The 25,671-nt window shown below is 45.4% G+C and overlaps 1 protein-coding gene across 4 annotated transcripts in view; it reads left to right on the top strand.

Annotated features, from left to right (window-relative positions):
- TTBK1 (tau tubulin kinase 1) overlaps window positions 1–23,765 on the top strand; it is a 109,220-nt gene extending 85,455 nt beyond the window's left edge. For all 4 annotated transcript variants that reach the window (XM_068186024.1, XM_068186023.1, XM_068186025.1 and 1 more), the window contains 2 exons: window positions 18,813–20,416; window positions 21,167–23,765. In XM_068186024.1, coding sequence (XP_068042125.1) covers window positions 18,813–20,416; window positions 21,167–21,593 — 2,031 coding nt within the window. In that variant the 3' untranslated portion in view covers window positions 21,594–23,765. The remainder of the gene's footprint in view (window positions 1–18,812; window positions 20,417–21,166) is intronic.
- Window positions 23,766–25,671: the final 1,906 nt, after the last annotated feature.

The raw sequence follows: 25,671 nt of genomic DNA, 5'->3' as shown, positions 1-25,671 counted from the left end.
TGAATTTCAGCAACTATTTCTGACTATGCTCAGGTCTGTGCTCATAGGTATTTCTTGACTCTCAGTCTCCCCTGCTGCTAGTGCAGTCGGCATTGTACAAAATGTTTGGGGATTCACTTGCCTAAAACATACCTGTCCAAATGATGTCACTTCTAAAAAACCACAAGAGAAGTGAAGAATTAAAGTGGGAGATTGTATTTACTCTGCTTTATCTATCCTTGAATATATTTTTGCTTAGGCTGATTCTTACAATCCTAGAGTTCATCTGTTAGAAAATGTCCCAGTGTGAAGAGGCGCTAGTATATTTTCCCTGACCAACTTAGATGTGTAGTTAAAATCACTCTTTAAAATCATCTTGATGCTATCTTCGGCCTCTTTTCTCACACAGCCAGGAGAGTTCCACAAGTGGATTTGCTTAAAATTGTTTGTGTCTCGAGCATGTGAGGGCAGCAGGGGAAAAGGTGCTGTGTGTCTTGGTTTCCTTTGCCTTCTACAGCATCCTCTGTGGGCTGCTCTGAGGGGACCTGAGGGACCATTTCTCAGTGGTGAGAAATGGGCATTGGCAGAGGGGAAGACTCATTGCTCCTCACCCAGTGTAATTCCCATTGGTCTGCGTTTGATGCCTGTTGTAGATGATGTGATTCTTTGACAGTCAGCTCCTCTGTCTTCCCTCCACATGAGAAGAGAAGCTTGTCAGCTGATGGAGAAGAATGAATGTAGAGTTGGCCTCTTACACTTTAGATGCAGGGTCCCTGTCCACCTATCCATCCATGTGTTAGGAATAAAGGATCAGCAAAAGGGTGGTAGTGGAAGTAATATTCACATATATTCTTTATATATATATATGTGTATACATATATATATATATATATATATATATATATCAGGTAATAGCAATCAAAACCTTAAGCTCAGTAGACATTCCTAATTACCTTTTATATCTGTAAAATATACTAAGTTCTATTGACATCACTTTCTCCTAGGACTTCACATACAAAGTGTCCTACTGATCCTGTCCAAACAGAGCAGAATAGGCCTGATGGAAGGTGGTCCAGCCTGATTGCTGCAAAAGGATAAAGGGGACCAGCACCTTTAGCATTGATTGAGTAATTTAAGCATTAAAGCATCAATGAGAAAAGGTGGCATGTCTGTAAGCTCAGCTTCATCCTGGAGGCAGCAATACCAAAGTGCACTTACTGATGGGGTGTTGTAATTGCTTCCTCATGGCCTGGGCAAGGTCCTTGGTCCTGTGCTGTAGAGGAGGTCTCTCTGGGTAGCTGGAGTGATCCTTTGAGATCTGAGTAGTCTTTAACATATTGAGATGATATATCTTGGAAGTCATAAAATATGCTGAACCCAAACATGAAACAAAAATTAGGAATAAAAATTCCAGTAATGCTTAGTTGTGCAGCTTGCAAATAGCACACCCAGGGCTGAATTTCTACACTATCTATGCAAAGAGGAGATGGTTGTCTTTATGAGAAATTAGAGCTGCTGTCTAGATTTTATTTGTCTCTCTCAAGTACTCTGTATGACAGCATTACATTATTATTATCTGAGACTCTGATCTATGCAGTGACATGCAGTACATTTAGGACTGTGAATAATTGCTTTTCACATTTAATGCCAACCACGAACTGAGTAGCTCTCAGGCACTTCTGAAGATAAGATATCTGCCTCAAAGCACTGCAGAGATATTGAAGGTGACAGGAAAGAGATGACACTAGATGACATTTAGCTCTTTTTCTAGTGCAAGGGCAATATCTCCAGTAAGGTAAGGAGAGCAGTTTTGGCTTAAAGAAAATCCAGTATCACCTTTCCACATTTCACCTGCAGAGACTTCCTAAAAAGAAATGCAGCACAAGGAAGGGAATGTATTTCCTATTTTCCCTTCCTTCCTTTGAAAGAAAAAAAGTGATTCCAGGAAAAAAAGTCTGGTTCTGGAGATTGAGACTGCTGACTCTTGTGAAAGGGCTAGTTTCATAAAAGAGGTAGAAAGAGAAGGAAGGGCTTAGCACTTTCAGGGTGAAGGATCTGAAGTCATTCCCCTAATGCCTCTCTCTTCCATTCAGAGCATAAAGGGAAAGTAGGGACTGCAATCTCATCCTGACATAAACTGTCTTCAGTGGGTGTACTTTCTCCCTCTCCTGGCTGTCCCAGGATCACAGAAGTAGAAAAGGAACCTAAGAATGCATCTTCTCCTCATGTCCTCCTATGGTCCTGTGTTTTGAATTTCTCACTGAAAGGAGGATTATACTCTGCCTGCCTGTCCAGCTGCTGTCTATCCACTGCTTACCAAAACTGGAAGCATTAACACTCCCCCTGCAGGTACTCAATATAAAAATGTATCAGGAGGCCAGCAATGCAAGTGTGAGAAAAGAGAAGTCTACTAACAGCCCCCAGACTTGCTTTTTCAAATCCCTGGAGTGAGTTTTAATAAGAGTCATTGAAAGAGCCCCTGAGAATCCCTCACATTCAAATACACATAATCATTTTAGCACTGTTTCACCTTTTATCATTCATGTGGTTTCCAAATGTGTTCAGATGTGCAAGATGTATGAATAGCCTAGTGACATGCCAAGATGAGCATTACCAGTGTAACAGAGAGGTGAGGCATGTGGCCTGAAGAGCCAGAGGAGGGGACAGAATAGCAGAGCCTGGCACTGCTGGTGTCACTCTGGTCCACCTGTGGCTGGGGAGAGCATGGCAGGCCCCCTGTAATGGCAGGCTTCCATGGTGCCCATAGCATCCCTGGGAACTGATAGCCATAGAGAGCAGTAAGTAAGGCCCTGTGTAGAGCGAAAGCATTTTTCATCCGCCAGCGAAGATGTCCGCAGCATGCGCATCACAAACCAGGGGCGAGTCAAGTCTTTGCCTGACACCTTTTCCTCCACTCTTCTTGGTCTTTTTCAGTTGGAGGAGGACAGGCCTTCTCAGCACTCCCTCCCGAGGTACAGCCCCCTGAGAAGACTGGCGTCCTCCGTTTTCTCCTCCTCAACCCTGGAGACAGAACACTACCCTCACGTTGGTGGCACTTTCATACAGCGCAGCCGTTCGGCGGAGAGCAGCCCCGTGCGCATGCCCCACCGCAGGCACATGCCCCTCACGGCAGGAAACCACAGACTCATGCCTTCCGTCCTCCGCATTTCCAGGTCCCAGCTCCAGCAGGTGTGGGCCCGCTTCACACACAAAACATAGCCTGTTCAGGGAAGCAGCGGCCTCCATAATGCAATAATAGATCCCACCCACCCACAATGTGTCACCACTTAATGCAATATTGAATCCCAGACAACACTGGTCTAAGGTACTGTAACTTCCAAAGCCCCTGCAACCAGACCCCACAGAGACTGAAAACATCTGCCTTTCTAAACCTCCCAGCAGCCCGAGCGAGGGGCGGCAGCAAGGCCGAAGATGAGAACGCAGATGGTGAACGTGTGGTGTGTGAAAGAGGTGGATGCCAGGGCTCATCTGAAACAGCCGCTCGCGCGTCCCGCGGCCTCGGGGTAGGAAGTGCAGGGCTGCCTCACTGAGCACATGCAATCGAGCGACAAATGTTGTCAAGTTATGACTGGAATGGAGAGACTGTGGAGGTATCAGCAAGCGTTACCTTCCTCAGCAAATCGGTTCAAGCATCTCTGTCGGTGTCTTACACTGGGCCGAATCTGTAGGCGGTTTTACTCCGCCTAGATATAGGCAGACTCCCACTCAAAGCTCACCTGAGGCAGGACCTCAGGTTTGTCCCTCTTGTGGAGTTACAATCATGTATCTCTTTGTTGCTTTGGCTTTGGAAATCCCCTTGCTTTTGTTGCAGTTTGGTTTCCATACAGTAACCACACATTTCTGTCTCTCTGGCTGTGCCTCTGTTACATGACAGTGGAACTGTTTGTCTGCTCTCCACTCCTAAGCTGCTCCAAATTTTCCTACCTGCCCCCAGAGGCACTGACTGTCAAGTTGGACAGCAAAGATATTCTTACTGATCCAGCTGTAAATTACGCTGTTTTTAAATTCCAGAAATTTTAGGCAACTGCAGCTTTTCAATGGCAGAGCAGTCCTGCTTCTTGGCCTTGCTTGGAAATGCCTGTGATAACATAAGATCTCATTTGAGAAATAAAGTGGCCTCAGCTCCTGGTATACAGAGCCCATGAAGCCCTTTGCTAAAACTGTGAATCTCAAAAGAAAAGGGAGATCAAAGTTAATTTAAATTGTCATAAGTATCCTTATTTCCTGTGTTTGCACAAATATATTGCCCTTCTCAGTAGAATTGCAGTGTAAAACACCAGACTGTATGAGGACTTTCTGTAGTCAAGTGAATGTGGTAACTATTTTCTATTGCCATGAGCCTTTGGTCTCATCTTCTGGGAGAACAGGCAGTGTGGATGTTAAGATGAAGAAAGAAGGGGTCATTGCTGGTGCTCAGGGCTTTAGGGAAGTGCAAGTCCAAAGTAAATTATTGTGTAGAAAGTATACAAGCACAGGATACAGGCAGTAAAACATGCAGAAAGCTCAGGTAGATGTGCAAATGGGTTGGAGTAAGTGTGGGTGTAGGAAGGAAGTTGTGACCTGGAGTTAATCACTGCACAGGTAGGGTGTTTCCAGTGGGCTTTCAAGGAACAGTTCCCCCCGAACACTGCTTTCTGTAGGTACATCTGCCATACCTGAGGCTCCCTTAAGATTAGATTCACCCTCCCATAAGCAAGAGCAGATAGTGCAGCCTCAGACAAGGTGGGTGGTGCTTTCTGAAGTTCCTAGGACCTGGCCCAGTGTGTCTGCATGCTGCAGGACATGGTCTGGCAGGCTGACATGCTGACAGACCATCCTGGGGGGTGCAGGAATGGAGATGGAGGGGCAACACACCCTCCTTGAGAAGATTCGGCGCAGGTATGACCAGCCTCTTCCCACAGTCATTCTTGAATCAGTGACATCAATTTCTTTTGATTTGCCCCAAGAACATGTGTGAACAGGACAGTTTACTGTTCAGACAAAATTTTTATCTGCAATTTTTTCATGAGTTTTATTTTTAAAAAGGTACTGGGCATTGCCAAAAAATACTTGGATTGAATTAACCACTAGCATAATCCTATTTGGCAGTTCCCTTGTCAAGCACGTACCAGAAAAGGCAAGGCTTTGCTCTTCTCAAAGTGACATGAGAAGGGATGTAAGTAGACTCTGCTTTGATGTTATTATTTTTCCATCTTCATTAGAGATTTTAATGGAAGAACAGATTCCAGAAAAAATAGAATTTGTGAAAGCACTAGACTTAAATCAGTAACTCTTAATAATTTTTGTTCATAGTGTCCAAAACACTGATGTTCACTTTTCAAGGACAGTTTTAGGAATCAAAATTACTCTTGTTCTATTTTTAAAGAAAAATCAAACAATTTTTAGTTTCACCAGTCAGAAAAGGGAACAAACTAGATAACTGGGTATTTATAAACTCTAAGCCTTTTGTTCAGACAAAAACAATGACTAGCCAATAAGTAGCTCCAAACATAAATTTCAAAGGTCAGTAATCTGACTAATGCTACTCATCATAATGCTACTCACATAAACTTGATGCTGCTTTTCTAAGTTCAAAAATCTGATTTATAAAGTGGTTGATTTATACAGACTTCAGTAAGACTTTCTTCCAGTTAAAATTATTAATAAATTGAAAGCCAACTAGAAAACAAAACAAAATATGTTTATATGTTGCTATCTCTTACAAGAGGGGCTTTTTCTCATTAGGAGTCCTGACCTCCTACCCTTAACTCAGCACTATTCCATGCCTTTAGTGGCTGTCAAGAAGAACAAAGAAATCACTGAGGAGAAGGTTTGCAGTGACAGAAGGTGGGTGGTTTGATAAAACACTGCTGACAGACCGGCTCTGCAGAAGGATCTGAATTGCTCGATAAATTGCTTGTGTTCAAAGTGATGATTGCATCTACACAGGGACAAGGTCATGCTTGGAGTATGAAAGATGTAAGTCACATGTACAGAATAAGAGAAAGTGTGCCCTGGGAGGTGCTGTCTCCCAAAATGAGGTGGCAGTTAGGTGAAGTAATTAGCTGCATCTAAGTTCTCACTATGCTGCTGCAGGAAAAAAAAATTCTTCTTCGGTGTATCAGCAGGAAATAGAAGATATGAACAGAGGGAGATCTTTTGTGCTGGTAAGATCACTACCAGACATATCCAAGTCTTGTATGGAAATTTTTGTAAAAGATTTTCAAAATCTAAAAGAGAAGAAGGGACACAAGAACGCTTCTGTAAAACCTACCTTGTAGAATAAGCTGTAAGAAATGCAGTCTGTCATTAAATACAAAACTAAAGTGACATGATTGCTGTTAGGTGTCTCTGCCTGAATAGAGCAAGAGGGGTTTTAACCTGCCAGGCAAAGATATGAGTCTAAGTGCTGGAAGATAAAATAGCAAAGGTGAACCTAGAAGCAAGATGCTCATTTTAAAGACATAGGTGTGTGATAAACCACTGAAATACATTATTAAAAGACACTGAATTCTTTGCTGTTCAGTCTCAGTAAGGTGGGATATTGGTTTCTAAACCATCAAATTTGGGCTCTATACCAGAATAATTGGACATGTTGCTGTCACCTGGGTTTTATGGGAAGTCTTATTTCATTATCAATATGTCTTTTACAATTTAATTCTCAACAAATTAATTGGTGCTAATGGCTGGAATCCTGATGTTAAAGTATTATGCAAAAAGTATTAAAAATCGTCAATTTAAAGGGTTTTTTTAACATCTTTATCTAATGCTGTATTAATTACTATGGAATCTACATATTGTTGAGGAACAGTTGGCAAATTAAAGAAATGTGAAAAGAGGGGTTTTTTTTATATATATGGAAATGTAATAAATTAATATTGAAAGTAGTTGCAGTGCAATTCTAAAAAAAACTTATGTAGATTACATTTATATTGCATTTATTTATTTATTGTGTTTAATTTATAATGACTGCAATTATAAATGTAAATATATCCAAAATCAGTTGGCAAAAAACCCAACTGATGGAAGGCTGTTGACATGAAAATTGGTCGTGGGGCTGTGGGCTGAAAAGTTAGTTGCCCTAGTTATTTGTCCTTTTATGTTTGGTAAGGTTTTTTTAGTTCTTCAGATGGAATAAGCCAGTGGGAATCAACACTAGTGAAATAAAATTCCCTTTCAGCATCAGACTCTTAGGCAAATTGGGTTCATCAGAAGGGTCCAAGAACAGGATTTGCATCCTGAGGGAGATACTCTTCTTTTATTTCCCATTGTACATAGCACTTGTTCTCCTCAGAATCCAGATTGGAAATGAGCATTTGCCACTCCCTCACAGAGATCATTGGCATCAGGACAGGAAGCTGTTGCTGGGATCTCATTATCTACTTCAGTGAGCAAATGTTCATCACTTGTATATACATATAAAAGCCATCTTTTTATATCTTGGCCTCTTGGCTCCTTTCACTTTCTTCCTATGCAGAACGGGAGATGTTTCCAATTTATTGCTCTCTCCTCAGCCTCCTTCCCTCAGGAAGGAGCTAATGAGATATGATTTCTGTGAAAATGTTACTGTCAATGCTTGGGTTAAGCTAGCACTGGGTAAATGTGGTTATGCCAGCACACATTCACTTTCAGGGGAGACAGTTCTGGTGGGAGGGGGCTGAATGAAAATAAATTGCACACTCACAGGTGCAGTTCTGCAGATGCCAGTTTTCATTAGGAGTATCCTCTTGATACCCCCATGATGATGAATTCCCTGGTGTGAGCCTGACCTTGTCTACCATTCCCATTATTTTTTCCTACTACTGGGGGGCAGGCATGTGAAAGAGTTACAGTGCATCACCTCTTTTACTATTTAAAGTCTCTTTTGTTGCAGTGATGACAGAAAGTAAGATAGAAATGCCCTGTAAAGCAGCCATATGGGTGATATAACCCCATCCTTATGCTACAGCTTCATGATGAAGTCACTCCTGTCCTACCACTCCTTCTCTTTGTTGTGTGTCTTAACCTGGGCATTGTGCTGGTCAAGGCTGCTGCAGGACCATTGTTCTGAAAGGGCAGGCTTGTTCAGAAGTTGTGTTTGTTGGGCTGAATGGCAGCTGACACCCCCCCCCCCACCCAGGATGGAGGAGCTGTACTTGGACAGTGGCCTCCAGGCTGGATTGAGATAAGGCAGCTGATGTTCTCCTCTGGGATCTCGTCATTGCTCTGTAAGCAGAGACATTGCTCAGCAGCTGCCACCCAGCTTCTGTTCAAATCTTAATCTGGATGCAAGAGCAGCAGCAGTTGGCTATAGCCCCAAGCTGCTGGTAGACTTCACATGCAGAACCCCCTCACCTTCACCTCACTGAGAAGTTCTCTTCAATCTGGTTGCCTCTTTGTTCCAATTTGCCTCTCCCATCTCTTCCCCATATGATGAAGTCTTTTTGCTCTACCTTGGTTTCCTGTGTGTGTCCCACTCCACGCGTTGGTAAACCGCGAGATTTACCTCCATTGCCATTCATGGAATCTCATCCCCCACATCCTTATTGCATCCCTAGATACCTGCACTCCCTTCTGCCTTTGCCTTTCCCAAGAACCTGCAGAGCATGTCTCCTGCTCTGGTTTCTTATGCTTTGCATAGCTCATGGGGCCCCATACAAGCCCTATAGCACTTTGAGCAGCCAAGAGGCCTTCCCTCCCTTTGACTTCCATGGAGGAAATTGCAAAAAAATGGCACGTTTTGGCAACTGGAGCAGTCTCAGCTCTACATGGAATCTCTGTGAAGATCAAACTGTTTAAAGGCATCTTGATTTCAAAAATGAGAATGGAAGATACCTTCCATTTTCAGGGCAGTTGCGTGAGTTTCAGGTTCTGGAATCCTTAGGACTTAGCAGGCTCCCCCCAGTTATTGTCTGCCTCGGCAGCTAAATTTAGACAGTTGGCAATGCTCTTTCCTTTAGCCACAGGTACCATCTGTGTTTGCAAACCATGTAAATAGCTGGCTGAGCACCACTTCTGGTGTTGTGAGCATGTCTCCAAGCTCTGCTTAAATCAGTGCCTGGTCTCTGTGAGTGAGAAAATGTCGCAACTCCAGTTGCAAACTCTTCAAGTTCTTCCAAGTGGACGTTTTTCTGGGCTGGCAAATTGTCTGCCCCATTCTCCAACCTAGGAGCTGGGAGAGTGAGGACGTTTCAAATCAAATAGGGTATTTCAAGCAGCCAGGAGAGGGCAATTATAAGTGCAATGGAGCTGACACTCTTCATTAACTGTAAACTTTAACATACCAGTGTTTCCTCCTGCTCCTGTCTGGAGATATCACAGACTGGATTCTTTCTTGGGGATTGGTGTTCTTTACTTTGCCACATATAATGACTGTTCTTCCCTTATCAAGCCTGTGCCACTGTCATTAAGCCACCAAAGTATCTTGTTGTTTTAAACAAGCTGTTTGTTTCTTCTGCAATTGCATTTGACACCGACATCTCCCCAGCTGCTTCTGGAGCAGCCAGACCCAGGTGTTACAGAAGAACGCAGCATGCCTCTGAGAACCAGTCAACAGTCTTTTTTTTTTCCTTTTTGCTACAATTTTTAGATACAGGACCTATGGAAAGAGGCCTGTTGCTTGAACTGATCAGCCATAATAAACAAAGGTGTTTTCAGTACCTTCCCCAGCCCATTAATGGGCATAGAAGTTGAGTGGCTCTTCAGTAGCTGGGCTGTTTCTTTTCCAAAAGTGGCTCAAAAGCCAGTGAACACACACCTCTTCTAACTCGCCTAGGCTGTGAGAACTTGAGATGAGAAACAAGTGTCATTTGGGACACTTCTCTGCTCTGTGTTTCAAACATTTCTTCCAAAGATTTCACTTTGGAGTGGTTATCTACCTCATTTGTCTTTTATTTCAGTAGCATCGCCAGGCTTTGATACCATCTTTGCCACTGACTACTTTGCCCCAACGTGTGCAGCCTCTTTTGAGTGTCTTGGTGATTTGTTTCGTAGTAGAAGCCTTCTGCAGTTAGAAAGACCATTCTGTAGTCTGGGAAACCAGAGCAAACACCTCAGTTTAGCCTTTCCAGAGTTTATTCAGAAACAACACTTGTGGTATTCATACCTTCCTATGGGCTTTTAAACTCTAAAGATCCCCAAGTGCTTTATTTTTCCCATGAGTCACTTCCTTGCTGTTTTACATGGGGGAGTCAGCAACAAGAAAAGCTTTTTCAGAACATGTCAGGATGAAGCCAGATGTTTGGTTGCACCAAATATTCAGGAGGCTGAATATTTTTTCATAATCTGTAAATTGTCATGACAGTGGGTGGGACCTATATGCCAAATACTACAAATATCACTGAGGTATTTCTTTGACTGCAAATCACCAGGAACTTCTCTTGCTCTCTCGTGGAAAAATGCACTATTTGAATCTGGTGCTGTGATGCTTTGTAAATAAATTAAGGCAAGAAAATACAGCCATTGCTAGTTCACTCCTCTCTTGTAGAATAGCTCAACAATAGGATGCACTGTGAGACTGAACGTCAGAAAGCATGGAAAGATGTGTTCAGTCCTTTTCCTGTTTTCTAGCATCCTTCCCTCTCACACTGCCATCGATCTTCCGTGGTGTGTATATGTGGAGCTTTTAAGAGCTTGACAGCAGCACAAGATTATTCTTGAAAAGAGAAGATTTTTTACTGCTTATCTGGGGGGATTGGTGACAGATACCAACCATGTTTGTCCAGTGGGTCTGGCATGTCTTCCTTAGGAGTCTCTGTGGTATCCAGTTACATTTGTATTACAGCCACATAGTAACTGACGCAGTTCTGCGTCAATGACTAAATTTATTTGTATTGTTAACTGCTGGCTTATATGAATGCCACATTTTATTAATGATTGTCATTAGAGATTTATTCATGACACTCTCAGAACTTTACCTGAAGCTGAGACCATTTTGCTACTTTCACATTGAGTAAGAAAGGGCTCTTTTATCCCAATCTATTCAAAAGAGAAGCTTTTATTTTAATTTTTGCTTTTCTTGTTTCCCTTTGGTAAAAATGGGAAAGAACAATTCGGAGATAGCTATCATATATTTATCTAGCTCTGCTTGGCAGTAACAGATGGGCTGCAAGAGGCTAGCTGAAAAAAACAAAATTGCATTTCCTAGCAGACAAGGTCTGAAGCCTTTAAAATAATGGATAATTTGCAAACCCCTAAAATCCTGTTAGTGTTTATTGTGAAAAAATTGCCTCAGCTATTTCTCATCTGGAGAACATGGAGTACCTTTTTCTTGACCTGCTTCCCTGTTGAGAGTTGCCAGCTCTCCCCAGAGTGACTGGAAGAGAAAATAATGTCTGGAGAGGCTGACCAAAGTAAACCAGATGTGCTTCCTGATTTCACTGTTGTCCCCAGGATGGTGTTGGGATGTTTTATGCTGGAGCTTCCATTTCTGCTTGTCTGTGTGTTTGTGTGTGTGCGTGACCCACGCGTGGCATGCAAACGGTCACACGTGGTCCTGCCTTACAGAAGAGTTTCGGTGCCAGTAGTGGGCCACTTTGCACACCCCCAAATGCTGAAAAGGATATTGCAAAGAACAAATCTCAGACACTTACAGAAAATATCCTTATGGCATCTGGTACACTCGGCATCCTCTGCATGCTGCAGGTCTGATTTCAGCAACCTGGCCCAGCCCAGGTCTCTTCATTCAGTGTGATGTGTATAAATACATATCTTTCCTTTTGCTGTCAGCCAGTGGCAGAGTATTCTGGTGATGAGAACAGTGCTGGCACTTGGGACATAATTTATAGTATGCAAACACCTATTTTGGGTAATATTAAAACATGAAATAAAACATATAAAGGCTGATCATTGTGACACTACCTTGCTTTTTGTTGCGTTTTTATGCCACGTGTTTTGTGTTTGGGTCACTATAACACAAACCTGCATTGGCAGTTCCAGGGGACAGCGCAAAGATTAATTTCTGGGAAATGTTTCAAGGTGTTATTTGCTGTATTGCAACTTCTTTATATCACCTGCCATTGAAAAAAAAAATGATGTTACGATGAATGTACATTTTCAACAAGCTGCTAACCATGTAACCTGGGGATTGGAAGCAATCCCCATCTTACATTCACTTGCATGTCTTCTAGTTTTCAAAAAGAAAATTGCTTTATGTTTGGAGGTTTTATTTTTTCATATGCAAAGTGGTTCAATGAGTTACCTCATCTAGTGCACTTGCCTCGTAAAAATCCCCAGGGTTTCCTCCAACAACTCCAACAAGTTTCTCAGTTTAATTATGAGTGCAATTAATTATCTGGCAACATGAAACACAGTAATGGCAAATTTCCTCTGAACAAGTCAGATAAGGAGGATTTCCATGGGACTCTTGCCCCTTCAGCTTGGCCCTTCCTAGAAAACCCCTACCAGATCAGGTTCTTATTCAGCACTGCTGACTTCTGGTTATTTTTATGGCTTAGGAAGATGTTTAGCTTTCAGAATACTCTTCTTCTTTCTTGCTGCTATTAAGTTGCCTTTACAATTAGGGACTAGAGGAATTTTTGGATTATCATTTCCTTCCACTTTGCTCACTATTTCCCGAGTCTCCAATGAGTGATACAAATGAAGTGGTCCCCGTGCCTGCTCAGACAGGGAGCTCTGTGTTGGCTCTCACTGGAGACACTGGTGGGTACAGAGTTGGAAAACTGAGTGGCAGGCATCCCACCCTTACAGAGCTTTTGCTTCCATCCAAGATGCTAGGAAAACTGGCACAAACCTAACACATGAAAGCACAAACAGGGAGGAACAGAGCACTTATCCAGCACAGGACGGGATTGTCCTATTCACCTTGGTTAAACGAATGAAGAAAAAGGTTGTGGAGCATTGATGGTAAGATGCTGGATAGAAGAACATCTCTAACATTTATGGTGCTGATTCTTGGAACACTGAGATCCTGCAAGTAAGCATGGCAGCTCTAAGACCCCTGCTACTTTTACCTCATCTGATGCTGGATTGAAGAAAAGAGCTGCTTCAGAAACTCAGATTCTAGGGTTTTTTTCCACACACTGTTGTCAATTCTGCCAGATCTCCCAGTCCCAATGAAGCTTAGTCTATGTTGGCAGAGGATAATGTCACTTCCAGGATATGCTGAGGTCCTGATAGTATCCAAATAAAAGCTGTTACAGGGAAGACTGGACTACAGCTCTTGCTGTCTGTGTGCCATCTGCATCTCTCAGGACTAAGGCCTCTTCCCATTCCCAGTGGAACAATTAATGTCATGTTGAGAACTTGATTTCTGCTTCTCAGACTTTTCAGCTCCCATAAAGAATCTCAGGGACCAGCATATCCTTCCTTTGCATTACCTTGTGTCACCTGTTAGACTTCTGTTGCTGCTAAGCAGGAGAGTCCAAACCATATTTAACCAACTGCTACTTGAGTAGGAGGTGAATGTGGGTTTCTGTGGTCGTTGCTACTGAGAGGAGACAAAAGCTGTAGGGAACCTGTTGTGCTTCCTGGTTTGCTTGAGAAGCTCCATCTGCTGGGACTTGAGTTTGCTTGAAGCAGTGGATCTCAGTGCAGTCCCCTTCAAGCAGGTCTCCAGTATGAAGAGGTCCAGCAGAAGGGATTCCTCAAGCTGCCAGGAGTCCTCATGGACTGCTAGGGACAGAAGGTTTGTAGAAGCTGTGGAAGTTTGTCTCAGGGGGAAGGCAGCAGGTAGATGGAGAGGACGCAGCCTGCTGTAGCTTTAAAGGCAGTACTGTGTAGGGATCCGTTTGGAAGGACGTAGTTGACTTAAGGGATCCAAAGCTTGTTTTCCTCGAGTCTTTTTATTCTTCCTTATCTAATCCCTTTAGAGCCTAAGGTCAACCCCTTTTTGTACTGCAATAACACTGTAATATATGCTTGCACTAATTCTTCTGGTATACCAAGCATGCAAGACCAATTTAAAGCTTTTTTTTTTTCAGAAGAAAAAGACTGTATTATTGTGTATATAGAAATACTGAGAGAGAATTTGAATTCTGTCTCCTGTATAAAAGCATGCATTGATTACCTGTATGTAGATCATGCTGTAAATGCTGCAGAGTACTGTAAAATCCTACACTTGAAACCACAATGAACAGGCAATGTCATCAAAAACAAATGAAACAGAAGCTGTGCAATGGATTTTGTGCCTTTTTTAAATCCATGTATGTTAATCCAGACAATCGGGGGGAAAAAAATGAACAAACAAAAAAAAGCTTGTATACTACCAAAACCTTATTAAAGAATCAAAGGCAGCATCTTGTTGATGGCTGGGTTTTTTATTTGCTTGCTTTCTTTGTTTTTCTACCTAATTTGCTCTGGGAAGGTGTCCCCTGCTCATCCTTGGGTATGTGGGAGCACTGCACAGGGAATTGAAGGAGATCTGGTAGAACAGTCCATTATTGCTTACACATGTGATCACTATAAACTTGCAGTTAAGACACAGCTGGGAATAGAAACAAAGTTATGTGACTGTTAGAGATGTGTTTTATGTACTTTGGGAAGGCCACACTGTGATTTCAATTCAAGGCATGTGAAGGCTCTGGTACCTGTGGAAAGGATGGTGGAAATTCTGTTCTGTCCATTTCACAGGGAGACCAACTCTTTTGCAAGATCAGCACACCTCATTTCGGTATCACTGAAAGAGTGGGAGCCCAACTGCAGTGGTGTCTCCACCCCTCCTGGCCCCTTTTGCCATAGATTACAATGAGATCCATGCCCACTGAATCCCCATTCTGTGTGAATAAGGTCGGTTGGGTGTATGGGATGGAGTTGTTGGAACAATCTCCATTCACTTACTAACAATTCTAATACATTCATGTGCACTTATATCATTCCCATGATTTTCCTTTCGTCAGCAGTCCATAAAGAGATCAAGCAATAATGAAAAGAAAACATGGTCAAGGACGGGAGTTATGAGAAGCATGTCCTTCAATTCTAGGACAGTCAGCCAAGTATGAGCAGACCCTGTGGCAGTGTCACCATCTCGACAATGTTTGGAACTGCAGCAGTTGAAGTTGCAGTATTAGCAAAAAACTGTTGACAATCCATGATGAAATACCTCTGTTGGTTTGTTTACTGGCCACACTGGTGAATTATAAGGCAAGTGATGCCGCTTTTTTCCAAATCTATCACCACCCAGTCTTCATGAGTGCTACTGTTGGTAGGGGGCATTCCTTTACATTCGTGAACTCGGAAGAGGGCAGTGGTATTGATGTTTTTATAAGGTTGATAAGTTTTGCAGATTCTGAACACTCCCACATTCTTTCAGATTTTATTTCTATCTCTGGCAACCCAGTTGCCTTCTGTTGTGAAACTCTGCAGAGTTCCACCTGGGAGTTTCTAGGTTTGACAAGTAGGTAGAGTTCTAAAATATTTGTTTGGGCAGCACTCACAAGCACTTCAACCTTAGTCAATAATCTAAGACAAGGTTTATTAAGAGAGTGTTAAAGAGGTGAAACGTGCAGACTTTGTGGGAAACACATGCTCAGACATATGTAATGCCACAGGCATTCCTGGACAAGTGACCAAAAAGTCAAGAGAGAGTCAGGAGTGGAGATCTGAGGTCAAACAGGCAGGAAAATGTGGCTGCCTTAGCTCATGGCATAGTTCCTGCTCACAGGAGAGTGAACCTGACAGAGGGCTGCCAGGATGACCAAGAACTAGAAACATCTGATGTGAGGAGACGCTCAGAGATCTGGGTTTGTTCTGCCTTAAAAACAGGATTGGTTGTGGCATCCTTTTTCTTCCTTGAACTGCCTGGTGGAGGGAGATTCCATACTCTTCTCAGAGGTGCACAATGAAAGGATGAGATGTTATGGACAAAAGTTGCATGAAAGGAAAGTTAGATATAGGAATTAGATCCTAAACCGCCCCACCTTTTTTACCATGAAGAGCCTCAAACTCCAGGAGAGGGTCCCAAAGAGATTGTGAGATTTCCATCCTTGAAATACTAAAAACTCAGCTGGATGTGGCCCAGCACAGGCAGCTCTAAGTTGGTCCTGCTTTGAGGGGTGGTTGGAGCAGAGATCTCCAGAGATTCCTTGTATCTTTTTTATTCTACAGTTTTAAGATAGAGGCTAAGCCTCTTCACTTCTGATCTTCGGACATCTTCCCTCAGTTCCTCCCCATTGGTACAGCACAGCAGAAACGTTCTTCCCTGGCCTTTGGGGAATAGTCCTAGAGCACATGAGTGTGATGTAGTACAAAAGACTGTCAAGACAGGACCCAAGTTTCTCTAGTGAGGGGTTCAAACTGGGAACACTTGTTCAGCAGAGTTTCTTGTAGTTGGATATCTGTGTTCTTTGGACTTTCTCCGCGGTGTGTTTACAAGTGGCAAAGCACCAACTGTCTCAGGCTGCTTCAAGGAGCATGTTCCGGCAGTTTTGGGGCACTGCATGCAGCAGCTGAAGCAGTCCAAGTCTCCCAAAGGTAGGTAGAAGCAAAGCAGTCACTGTTGTGCTCAGGGTGCAGTGTCCATACAGGGAAGTAGAACATACATGGCAAAATTGAAATGACAGACAGAAACACAGTCCATTTCCTAAATACTGCAAGGAATTTGTAGAGGTGGAAGTACATGGGGATTAGAAAGTTATCTACAGCATGACTCAGTGGTAGCAGAGGGACATCAGAGCACAAGAAACAACTATTTTTCTTACAGCAACATCCTGCTGTCCAGCTCCATGTCATACATTATTGCTTAGTGCAACCTCATCTCAGAAAAGCTTTTGATGTCTTGCAAGGGAAAAGCTATTGAGGAAAGAGGTTTTGCTGGAGACAGGGCTGCTGGTGGGGCAGACTGCAGGGCACAGAAACCATATCTCTGGCCTATATAGGATGTGCTCTGCAGGGCTGGATTCAGCTCACCTTGACCGCAAAGCAGAAGAGATGACACAAGCCAATGGCTGGGAAGAGATTTGAAGGTCTACACATGTTCATATTTCACTGTGCAAAGAAAAACAGAAATTGTCCATCTGCATAATCAAACACAGCACCTAGAAAATGGCGTGAGGTAGAGCAGCAAAGGAACTGTCGTTGGGGTTGTGGAACTCTTTCCAATGGGGGGCTTAGCACAAGGCAAGATGTTGGTCAGATCCCATTCCCACTGGGGAGGTGCATCTGTTTGTTTAGGATTCTAGGAATAGCACTGTGGATTTATTTCTTGGGAAAAACAAACCCAGCCAACATGCATCATCCAATCCTAGGCTGTTGAATGAGCTAATTTCCAAGAAATGCCTGAGGGAAGAAGCCATGTGGGTAATTTCCTTTGCAAAGGGCGGTAAGTGCCTCTTAGCAATCCAAACTCCACTTCTGCCATCCTGATACAAAAGGCAGAGTGGGTCAGTGAAAGCCCAAACCAGGCTAATACAGGGCCATCTTCAGGGCCAGGTTTCAGCTTTAATGAAAGAAGAGAAGCAGTTTTGGATTCCAGAGGTATCACCAAAACCAGCCTGTGTTTTAATTTATAAGCTGTAAAAAGAAATATTAACTAGATAACAACTTAGCACCACGCATAACGGCTTGATGCTACCCACCAACCTATTTGAAATGTCTCTGTTGTACAGAAGCATAAAAATAGTACATTTCAGGCACAGCACATGGAGATTTTCTGCGCCATTTTTAATTGTGCCATTGGACTGAAAAGCCACTGAGGTCTTTTTCTCCCCAGAAGAGACAAAAAGATCCATTCCCACAGCCAGGCGAATGTGGTAGCTGTTAGCAGCTCTGGGGCTCACATGGTTAAGTGGGTGAATGTTTAGTTGTGTAGCTTAAATATCCTCTGGCGCTGTCGAATGCCACTGGAAAACGCAGATGTTTGGAGCCCTGCTGTTCATGGTTAGGACTTTTCAAGGATAACATGTGATCCATAATTGACCAGTTGATTTTATGGAGAGGTTACAGTTTGCAAGCCCTAACAGAAGTGTGCTGTAAATGATTTGGTTTAAAATCCATTCTGCAGAGTGGTGCTGATGTGATTTTCATTTGCAACTGATTGTTAATTAGGCCATGCTTGACAGGCATTTCCTATTTATTTTGACCTTGTTTGGTCAAGCGTGTGCATGTGTGCGTGAGCTACTGTTTTTCTGTAGGAACATTTGCAATCATTTCACAGCCTGCTACTGCCACAGGCTGCTGCTGGAGAAACAGTGCCCCCACCACCTGTCCTGTCTGCCCTTCACTTCTCCTGGTTGGACACCCCAGGGTCTGATAATGACACTTTATGTGCCAGCTTTCATGACTTGCTGATGATTTTAGTGGAAGCAGAAGCCTGTAGGAGACAGAATGAGGAGTTGCTACAGGGATGTGGGAGCAGAAGGAGGGATGGACGGTACACCATGGTACACCAGGGGAACACAGTAGCACTACAAGTGTTACTGCCCCAGGGACAATGGTGGATGGTAATGGAAAGTGATCAGGAAATTTATCTAGCCCAGAGGTGCTCCTTCAGTTCACTGCAGCCTGGTCATACAAGTGGTTCCAGTAAGGAAGGAGTGACTATGTAAATACATAAATACTGAAATAAATACATAAACACTGAAGAAGACTGGGAAATGTGAAAGAATCCCGAGGAATTACTTGAAAGTGGTTCTTTTAGGTCCAGGTTAAAGACTGCTAACAAAGGAACTTCTTTGGCATGTTTTGTTTCCTTCATTGATAAGTATCTGTGAATCTCTCTTAAGGTTTGTACGAATCAAATGATGGAGTGATGACTGCTCAGGCATGTGTTCTGGAAGCATGATGGATTAGATGCTTCCCATGGATTCTTCCTGCTGCTGTTGGTCCTGATGTGTTCTGTGTCAATGCTGTGTCTGAATGCTAACTCACCCTCTTCTTTTGTCACATTTCTCTTCCTGCAGGCATACATGCTGAAGTCATTTGAAATAAATGGCCTGCCCAAGGCAGTCCCTTTGAGTTTGCCTTACCAAGACTTCAGAAAAGATATGTGCAACTATTGGGAAAAGCCTAAGTTATCCCAGCGGATAAAGAAAGTTGATTTTTCAAATATTGTCTTGACTGCTCCTTGCAAACCTCTGGAACCTTATCTGGAAATGAATGGAAAAGAGGAGGAGGAGGAAGAAGAAGAGGAGGAAGACTACGAGGAGGAGGAAGATGAGCAGGATGAGGGGGAGGAGGAGGAGGAGGGCAATGAGATTGACATGCACAGTGATTCCAGCAGCAACCTGAGTCAGAAGAGCACGGAGCGCAGCCAGGAGTGCGCACCGTCCACGCTCCTGGCTGATGACCAGAAGGGGTCCAAGGGTCGAGCATCCACTGCTGATGGGGACCTGGAGCTGGAGGAAGGCTCAAAAACATTAGTGCTGTTTTCACCAGGTGATCTGAAAAAGTCTCCAGTGGCCGCAGACTTACCTCCAGAAGTTGATCTGGGCACTCTTGCTGCACTGACACCTCAGAGCGAGCGGCCACAGCCCATGGGGAGCCAGCTGGATGTGTCTGAACCAGGGACCCTGTCCTCTGTCCTCAAATCGGAACCAAAGCCTCCCGTGGCAGTGGCTACAGCTTCTTCCCCATTCACCAAAGTCGAGCGCACGTTTGTTCACATTGCTGAGAAGACCCACCTGAACGTGATGTCTTCCAGTGGGCAGCTGATGAGGCACGAGGAGTACTGCCCCCCAGGGCAGTTTGAAGAGGTCATCATCGAGGAGGAGCTGGAGGACAACCTGGTGCTGGTGGAGAATGGAAGCATTCATTCTGGGCTGGAAGGGGCAGAGACAGAGAGCTGCGTGCTTTCGGCCAATCACGTCGAAACCACCTCAGAGACTGTGGGGGAGCAGCCGGCCCTTCCCAACGGCATGCCAAAGGTTCCCGAGGACAAGCCGGAGCTCTCCGGCAAAGCGGTGCTCTCGCTGGATTTGGAAGAGCCTGACAAGGTGGCTACAAGGGAGCCTGGCCTCGAGAAGGCAGCATCAGCAACAGAACACCTGAAGCGAGCAGAGACCCTCCTCGAGACACCACAGCAGGGCCCCAGGAGGCCACTGGGCTCCCGGTATAGAAGTCGGATACCCATTTTGTTCTCTGAGGAGGACACTGGCTCAGACCTTTCAACTTCACTCTCAGCCAAAGAAAGGCTTTATAAGAGGGCAAAGCAACCCGACCTGGCTCGCCTGGTGATGGAGAAGAGACAGAGCCGCCTCCTCCGGCTGGCCTCAGGCGCCTCCTCCTCAGCCTCCTCCAGCGATGAGCGGCGGCGAGCCTCCGAAACCCTGTCAGCCACTGGTTCTGAGGAGGACACCCATGACTCTGATGACTCCATCCCACGGAAGGGAGAGAAGAAGGCTGCACTGCTGGGGAGAGAAGAGAGAGCCATAAGCACAAGGAGCAGAATTCCTCGTCCCATCATGCCAGTGAAAACGCCGCTGGAGGTGACGAGGTCGGAGAGCTCCGTGGCCACTGCGATGGTAGGGCTGAGCAGCTCCCCACAGGATGCAGCTGCTGCCTGCAGGTAAGACCAAAATGGTGAGAAATGCAAAGAGATGGGCTTGTTGAGGAGACACAGCCAGGGTTTTGCTCACCTCCCATGACTTCATCCTTTACTCGGCTTGAATGCATAGTCCATCCTTGTTTCCTACAGTCATTTCAGCCCACAGGTGTGTGAAATACTCACTTCTCTGTCTTCTTTTTTTGAAGCCTTTCTTTGCTTGACCTGGCTCTGAGACCTTTCCTTTTACAAGCCCTTTCACTTGGTCTGATGATAGCAGATGCCCCCAGTGTTGAGCTCTCAGTTTTGCAGCACAGCCATGACTCTGCAGGGAGACCTGGCCTCCTGCCTGACTTTTGTGATTGGAGCTGCAAGGGCAGTGAGGCTGCCAGCTGGGAATGCCTCAGTTCCATCACAGTTACCATCAGAGGCCAACTGGTACAATCCAACTCATGCCCACATTCCCAAATTGTATCTCCTACCTTGGAAGAGGTTGCTGCGTCCATTCTACACGTTAAGAAAAGTCCCAGATACCATGCCTGCGTGTTGACTCAGAGAGTGCTGGAGGATCAAGACAAACACTTAGCAGTTAACTGCATTGAGTTACAGGATAGTGTTCAAACTGGTGCCCCATCTGGTTCACAGCATAGGTTTTGCCATCCTGGTGCTGGAGACTCCTTGTAATTGCCTGGCAACATTCATGCCAATCCTGCCAGGAGCCCAAGAGTCCCTTGCAAAATTTCCCTTCATTCTCCCTCTTTTCTTCCTCTGCAGGCTTCAGACACAGAGACCAGCTGGAAGTGTCCCATACGAGGGCCGAACAACACAGGTACAAAGTCGGCTTCCTTCATCACCGAGTTCCACTTCTCTTCCTCCACGGAGCAGCTCGCAGAGGTCCAGTGGTGCATCCCCTCGGAGCCCTGTCCTTCCTTCCAGGAACCCCAGCACTTCCCCCAGAAGCCAGCTGCTGCCTCGGAGGGAAAGTCCTTCTCCCTGCCGACAGCATAAACCAGGGACTGCTCCTCAGCGAGTTCCTCCTTCCCCCCGACCTCAGCCCTCAGCTCAGGCCCCGGGGCCTACAGGAGATTCCCTGCCATCTCCTGGCATGGCCAAAAAACGACAAAGAGGAAAAACCCAGACTCAAAGTCCAGCAACCAAAGGAAAGCAGGTGTCCCTGGAAAGTAAGGCAGCTGCCAGATAATGACCTTCTTCTGCGAGCCCAGCAGACTGGGTAACTTCTGCATATAGTATACACTTGAGATGCTGCAGCACAGCCTTCCATGCTGGACCCACGAGTGTATAGCAGTAGCTGTACTTGAATGCTTCACTCACTCTCACCCCACACCGCGATCAGCTCCCAGGGGCCTGGCAGCCTCTGAGCCATGGAGCCTTTTCAAGGGAGACACCCAGCCCGCAGCTCACGCTTGCTAACGCACAGCACCAAACCGTGACCCAGGCAGCCTGCCCAGTGCCTGACCTGCCTCCCTCCCCAGGGATTCCCCTCTCTGTTAGCAATACCAGTCCTCAACACCGACTCCAGCTGTGGAAACAGGAGCAGAGGTGACAAGAGCAAGGCCTGCTAAAGAGGAAGGCTCCTGTCCTTCAGGCAGCTCCTTCCTTTCTCCTTGCTGGGAAAACACCAGCCTTGGTCTCCGCCATCTCCCTGAGTGTTGGCTTGCCTCCCACCACCTGTGTTAGCAAGGGGTTGCCACTAGCTTATTCAAGAGGGATGGATGCATCCATGTGTGCTGAGATAAGAGAAAGGGTAAGGAGGAGAGGGCTCTTCTCTCCTTTCCAGAGATGCCTCTACAGGTGGGAATTAGGAGTCAGGCAGGTCTTGCTGGATGCTCCTACCTGCTCCAGTATGTCCCACAGAGGAGGCTGTCTGGCATTGCTTCTCAGACACTGCTGCTGTTTCAGAGATGCCTGTGTGGTGGGTACTTAGGTGGAAGTAGGGGTGTGTTGGCAGCTTGCTGGGAAATCAAGAGCTCTTGCTAATTAATGTAGAAGGGAGCACACTGCAGCCACATCTGTCACAAATACCAAACTGTGATCTGTGGACATCACATCCCCCAGTAAGGGTGGTTCCTCTCAGCCTGGGTGTGGTTGGTGCCACAGACCTGTAGTCCACCAAACACAGCTCCATGGTGAAGATGTGAGTGGTCACTGGATGCCTTTAGCCTGGATGCCCCTTGCACCTGAATTCCTTGTGTTTTATTGTCACGCTCTTGGTGTATGTGAATTTTGGCACTGTGGTTGAAAGTTCCCCTACACAGCAGGGTGGGAAATTATTATCCTGTAGTATAGCCAAAACCTGCTGCTTTGCAATGAGAGGTTTGCTGGCATGCCATGGCCATGTGCATTTCTATCTGAGGGGACAGTGGGTTGAGTGGCAGAGGTGGGGCTTATGTCTTTTCCTTGGCACTCACCTCTGCCATACGTTGAGGATGAACAATGTGAACGTAAAAGCAAGGGCTGTGCTCTTCAAGTACTATTATCTGAGCATAAGCTTAACACTCAGCTAGAGCTAAATCAACCAACTGTTTAGCCCCCAGACTAATTATGAAGGCTTGAAAGTGAAAGCAAGGAGGACTGGTACCTGTCTGATCTTGATCAGATCTCGAAGTAGACAAAATTCTCCCCACGCCTCACAGGAGAAAACACTCCAGACCCAAATAAGTTATGCTTCGTACCATTGTCATGCCTAAAAGAGGCTTTGCATGAGGTAGAACAAAAATATAGCTGCTCTGTACGCTTATTCCTGCAGTTGCAACTACCTGCAAATATTTACTATTTGCAGACAACAAAGCTTGACAGAAGAATCTGAGCAGTAATAACCTTGATTCATTTGAATATGAATGCAAACAGTCACACTGATGGCCATCGAGTTGAAGGACTTCTAAAGCTGCTCATATCTACCGGAGTCCTGGGAAGGAGTATGAGAGCTGTGACAGGGTGTCTGGGAGAAAAGGGTACTCCTTGCACACCTGAACAGGGAAATGTGTAGAAACAGGAGACAGGAATTGCCTCTTCATATGACAGTCTCAGTGTTGCCAACACTAAGAATTTATTTCACCTAGCTCACAGTGTTTTCCATTGATGTGGCTCACCCTGGTTGAGTAAGCAGCACAGCTTAGTCTGAAAACATGCCCTCATCTTTGCAGAGCAGCACTGGGAACTCAGAGGGAACTCAGGGTGTGGTCTGATGGACTGAGCTGATGTTGCCATCAAAAGCAATATCCCTCCAAGTTCCACCTGTTTCGTTGCACAGTTCTACCACATTTACAGTGCAGCAGCTATTTGATAAAGTGGCTGGAAATGCTGATCCAGCACAATGCAAACTGCTCTGATTTGCCAGTTTATTTTTCATCTGGTTCACCATTTGATCACAAAGCAGTAGGACACACAGAGACTGTGACCACTTCTTCTGGTGGCACTATAACTTTCTCTGAGTTTGAAGAGTGGGTCAGACTAGAACCTAAGCATGCGCTGCAGGTTTAGAAACTAGAAAACAGAATAAACTCAAAGACAGATTCTTTCCAGAAATATAAATCATAATGGGACTCCATTAATTTATTGGAGGTCTATTAATTTTAGAGTGCTCAGATGGTAAGACTTGGTTGTGAAGCCTTTACCAGATGGTCCATCCAGGTCTTAATGCACATGCCAAAAATGACATTGAAAGAGCTTTGAAAGAGGACTACAGGGCTATTAACAGGGTTATCAAACCTGCCTCATCATGGGAAGCCAATAAAGCACAATCAGTGTATTTGTTCAAGAAAAAGTTTAAAGGACAGTTTTCTCTGCCCCTATGTCAGGAAGGAAGTTCCAGGGCAAAGACAAGGCTGGGTTGGACAGGGCCCTGAGCATCCTGGTCTAGTGGAAGGTGTCCCTGCCCATGGCAGGGGGGCTGAAACTGGATGATCTTTAAGGTCCCTTCCAATCCAAACCATTCTATGGTTCTGTGGTTCTGTGGTCTTCCTCTGGCACAGGAAAGCAGGGAAGTCAGAACAGCCAAGAACAGCAGATTAAGAAATCAAGCAGGCTTTTAATTGTGAAGCAACCATCCAGTGAAGTCTTTCACAGGACTATGGGGACTTTCTTATTAAAAGATTTCTGTGAAACTTAGCTGTCTTCAAAGAGGTCTATCTACCATGACCCAACCACAAGGAACAGGCAGGATTCTGGTGACATCAAGGTATCATCTCTCTCTGTGGTGCAGTAGATTCCTGGTCCCACCAGGATACATGCCAAAGCTGGTATATACTGGAGAGCCACCTGGCAGGTCCCACAGGTTTCAGAAAGCAAGGGAAAGCTGGCCAGCACAGAAAATAAAAGCCTGTTCACAGTGCCATTTGACAGGGCTGGGCTGAAGGTGCAGCTGGGTCCAAAGAGATCTGAGACCAGCATGAGTCATCTCTCCTCGTGGTTGTGCTACCAGGCTCCCTGCTCCTGCACAGCCCTGCTTCCCAGCTGTCCCTGGCATGAAGGGCAGCAGGAAAGTGCATCAATGGCATGGTATGCCCCAGGTCATGTCCTCCTGGATGGAGGTGCTCCTATCTGAGGGAGCAGTACACACTGAATTTCCTCTGTGTCCTTTCTTCTTCTGCTGCCCTGCAGGAAAGTTGAAAGGGTACCTGCCATAGCTGGAGCAGACAGAGGAGAACATGTCTGGGGACAAGAGCGGATGAGGCCTCTGATGTTAGGGAGAAGTCAGGTGGTTGAGGAATGCCAGAGGATCTAGTCTGGCATCACAGGACACGGTGGGCTGTCACATCCCAGAAAGGTGGAAGAGGCAAGACCCTGTTGTTCTCTGCTGAGTCTTGTGCAAGCTCTGTCAAGCCTTGAGAGCACACGGGGCTGCTCAAGCACTGCTGGGGGTGTGTGGCTGTGTCCTTGCAGGTGATTTTGCCCGTGTGTGTTTTGAGGGAGCTCCTGGGATAGGCCACCACTGTTCCTTCATCTGTGCGCTCATCTGCGTGGGTAGGGAGAGACACCCTCATCTGCGTTGGGACTACAAGAGTCTTGGGAACTGCCTGGTGCTGTGCTGCCTCTCACTCTGCAGGGACCTTGCCCACCAGCTGAGATGGCACCCTGGCTGGTGAAAAGGAGCCAGTGGCTGCTGGCTGGCCAGGAGCTACCTGCCAAGAAGCACGGATACAGGGGGGATGTGCCACGTGGGGAATCTGAAAGGCAGTTCTCAGCGCTGAGCCAGTGTGGCCATGGATTATATGAGCAGAGGGAGAAAAAGGACAGATGGCACCAGTCAGACTGATAAC

Source organism: Anomalospiza imberbis, chromosome 3, assembly GCF_031753505.1.
Source record: "Anomalospiza imberbis isolate Cuckoo-Finch-1a 21T00152 chromosome 3, ASM3175350v1, whole genome shotgun sequence".
NCBI lineage: Eukaryota > Metazoa > Chordata > Aves > Passeriformes > Viduidae > Anomalospiza > Anomalospiza imberbis.
The sequence above is the reverse complement of the archived record's forward strand: the minus strand, read 5'-3'. Positions and strand labels throughout refer to the sequence as shown.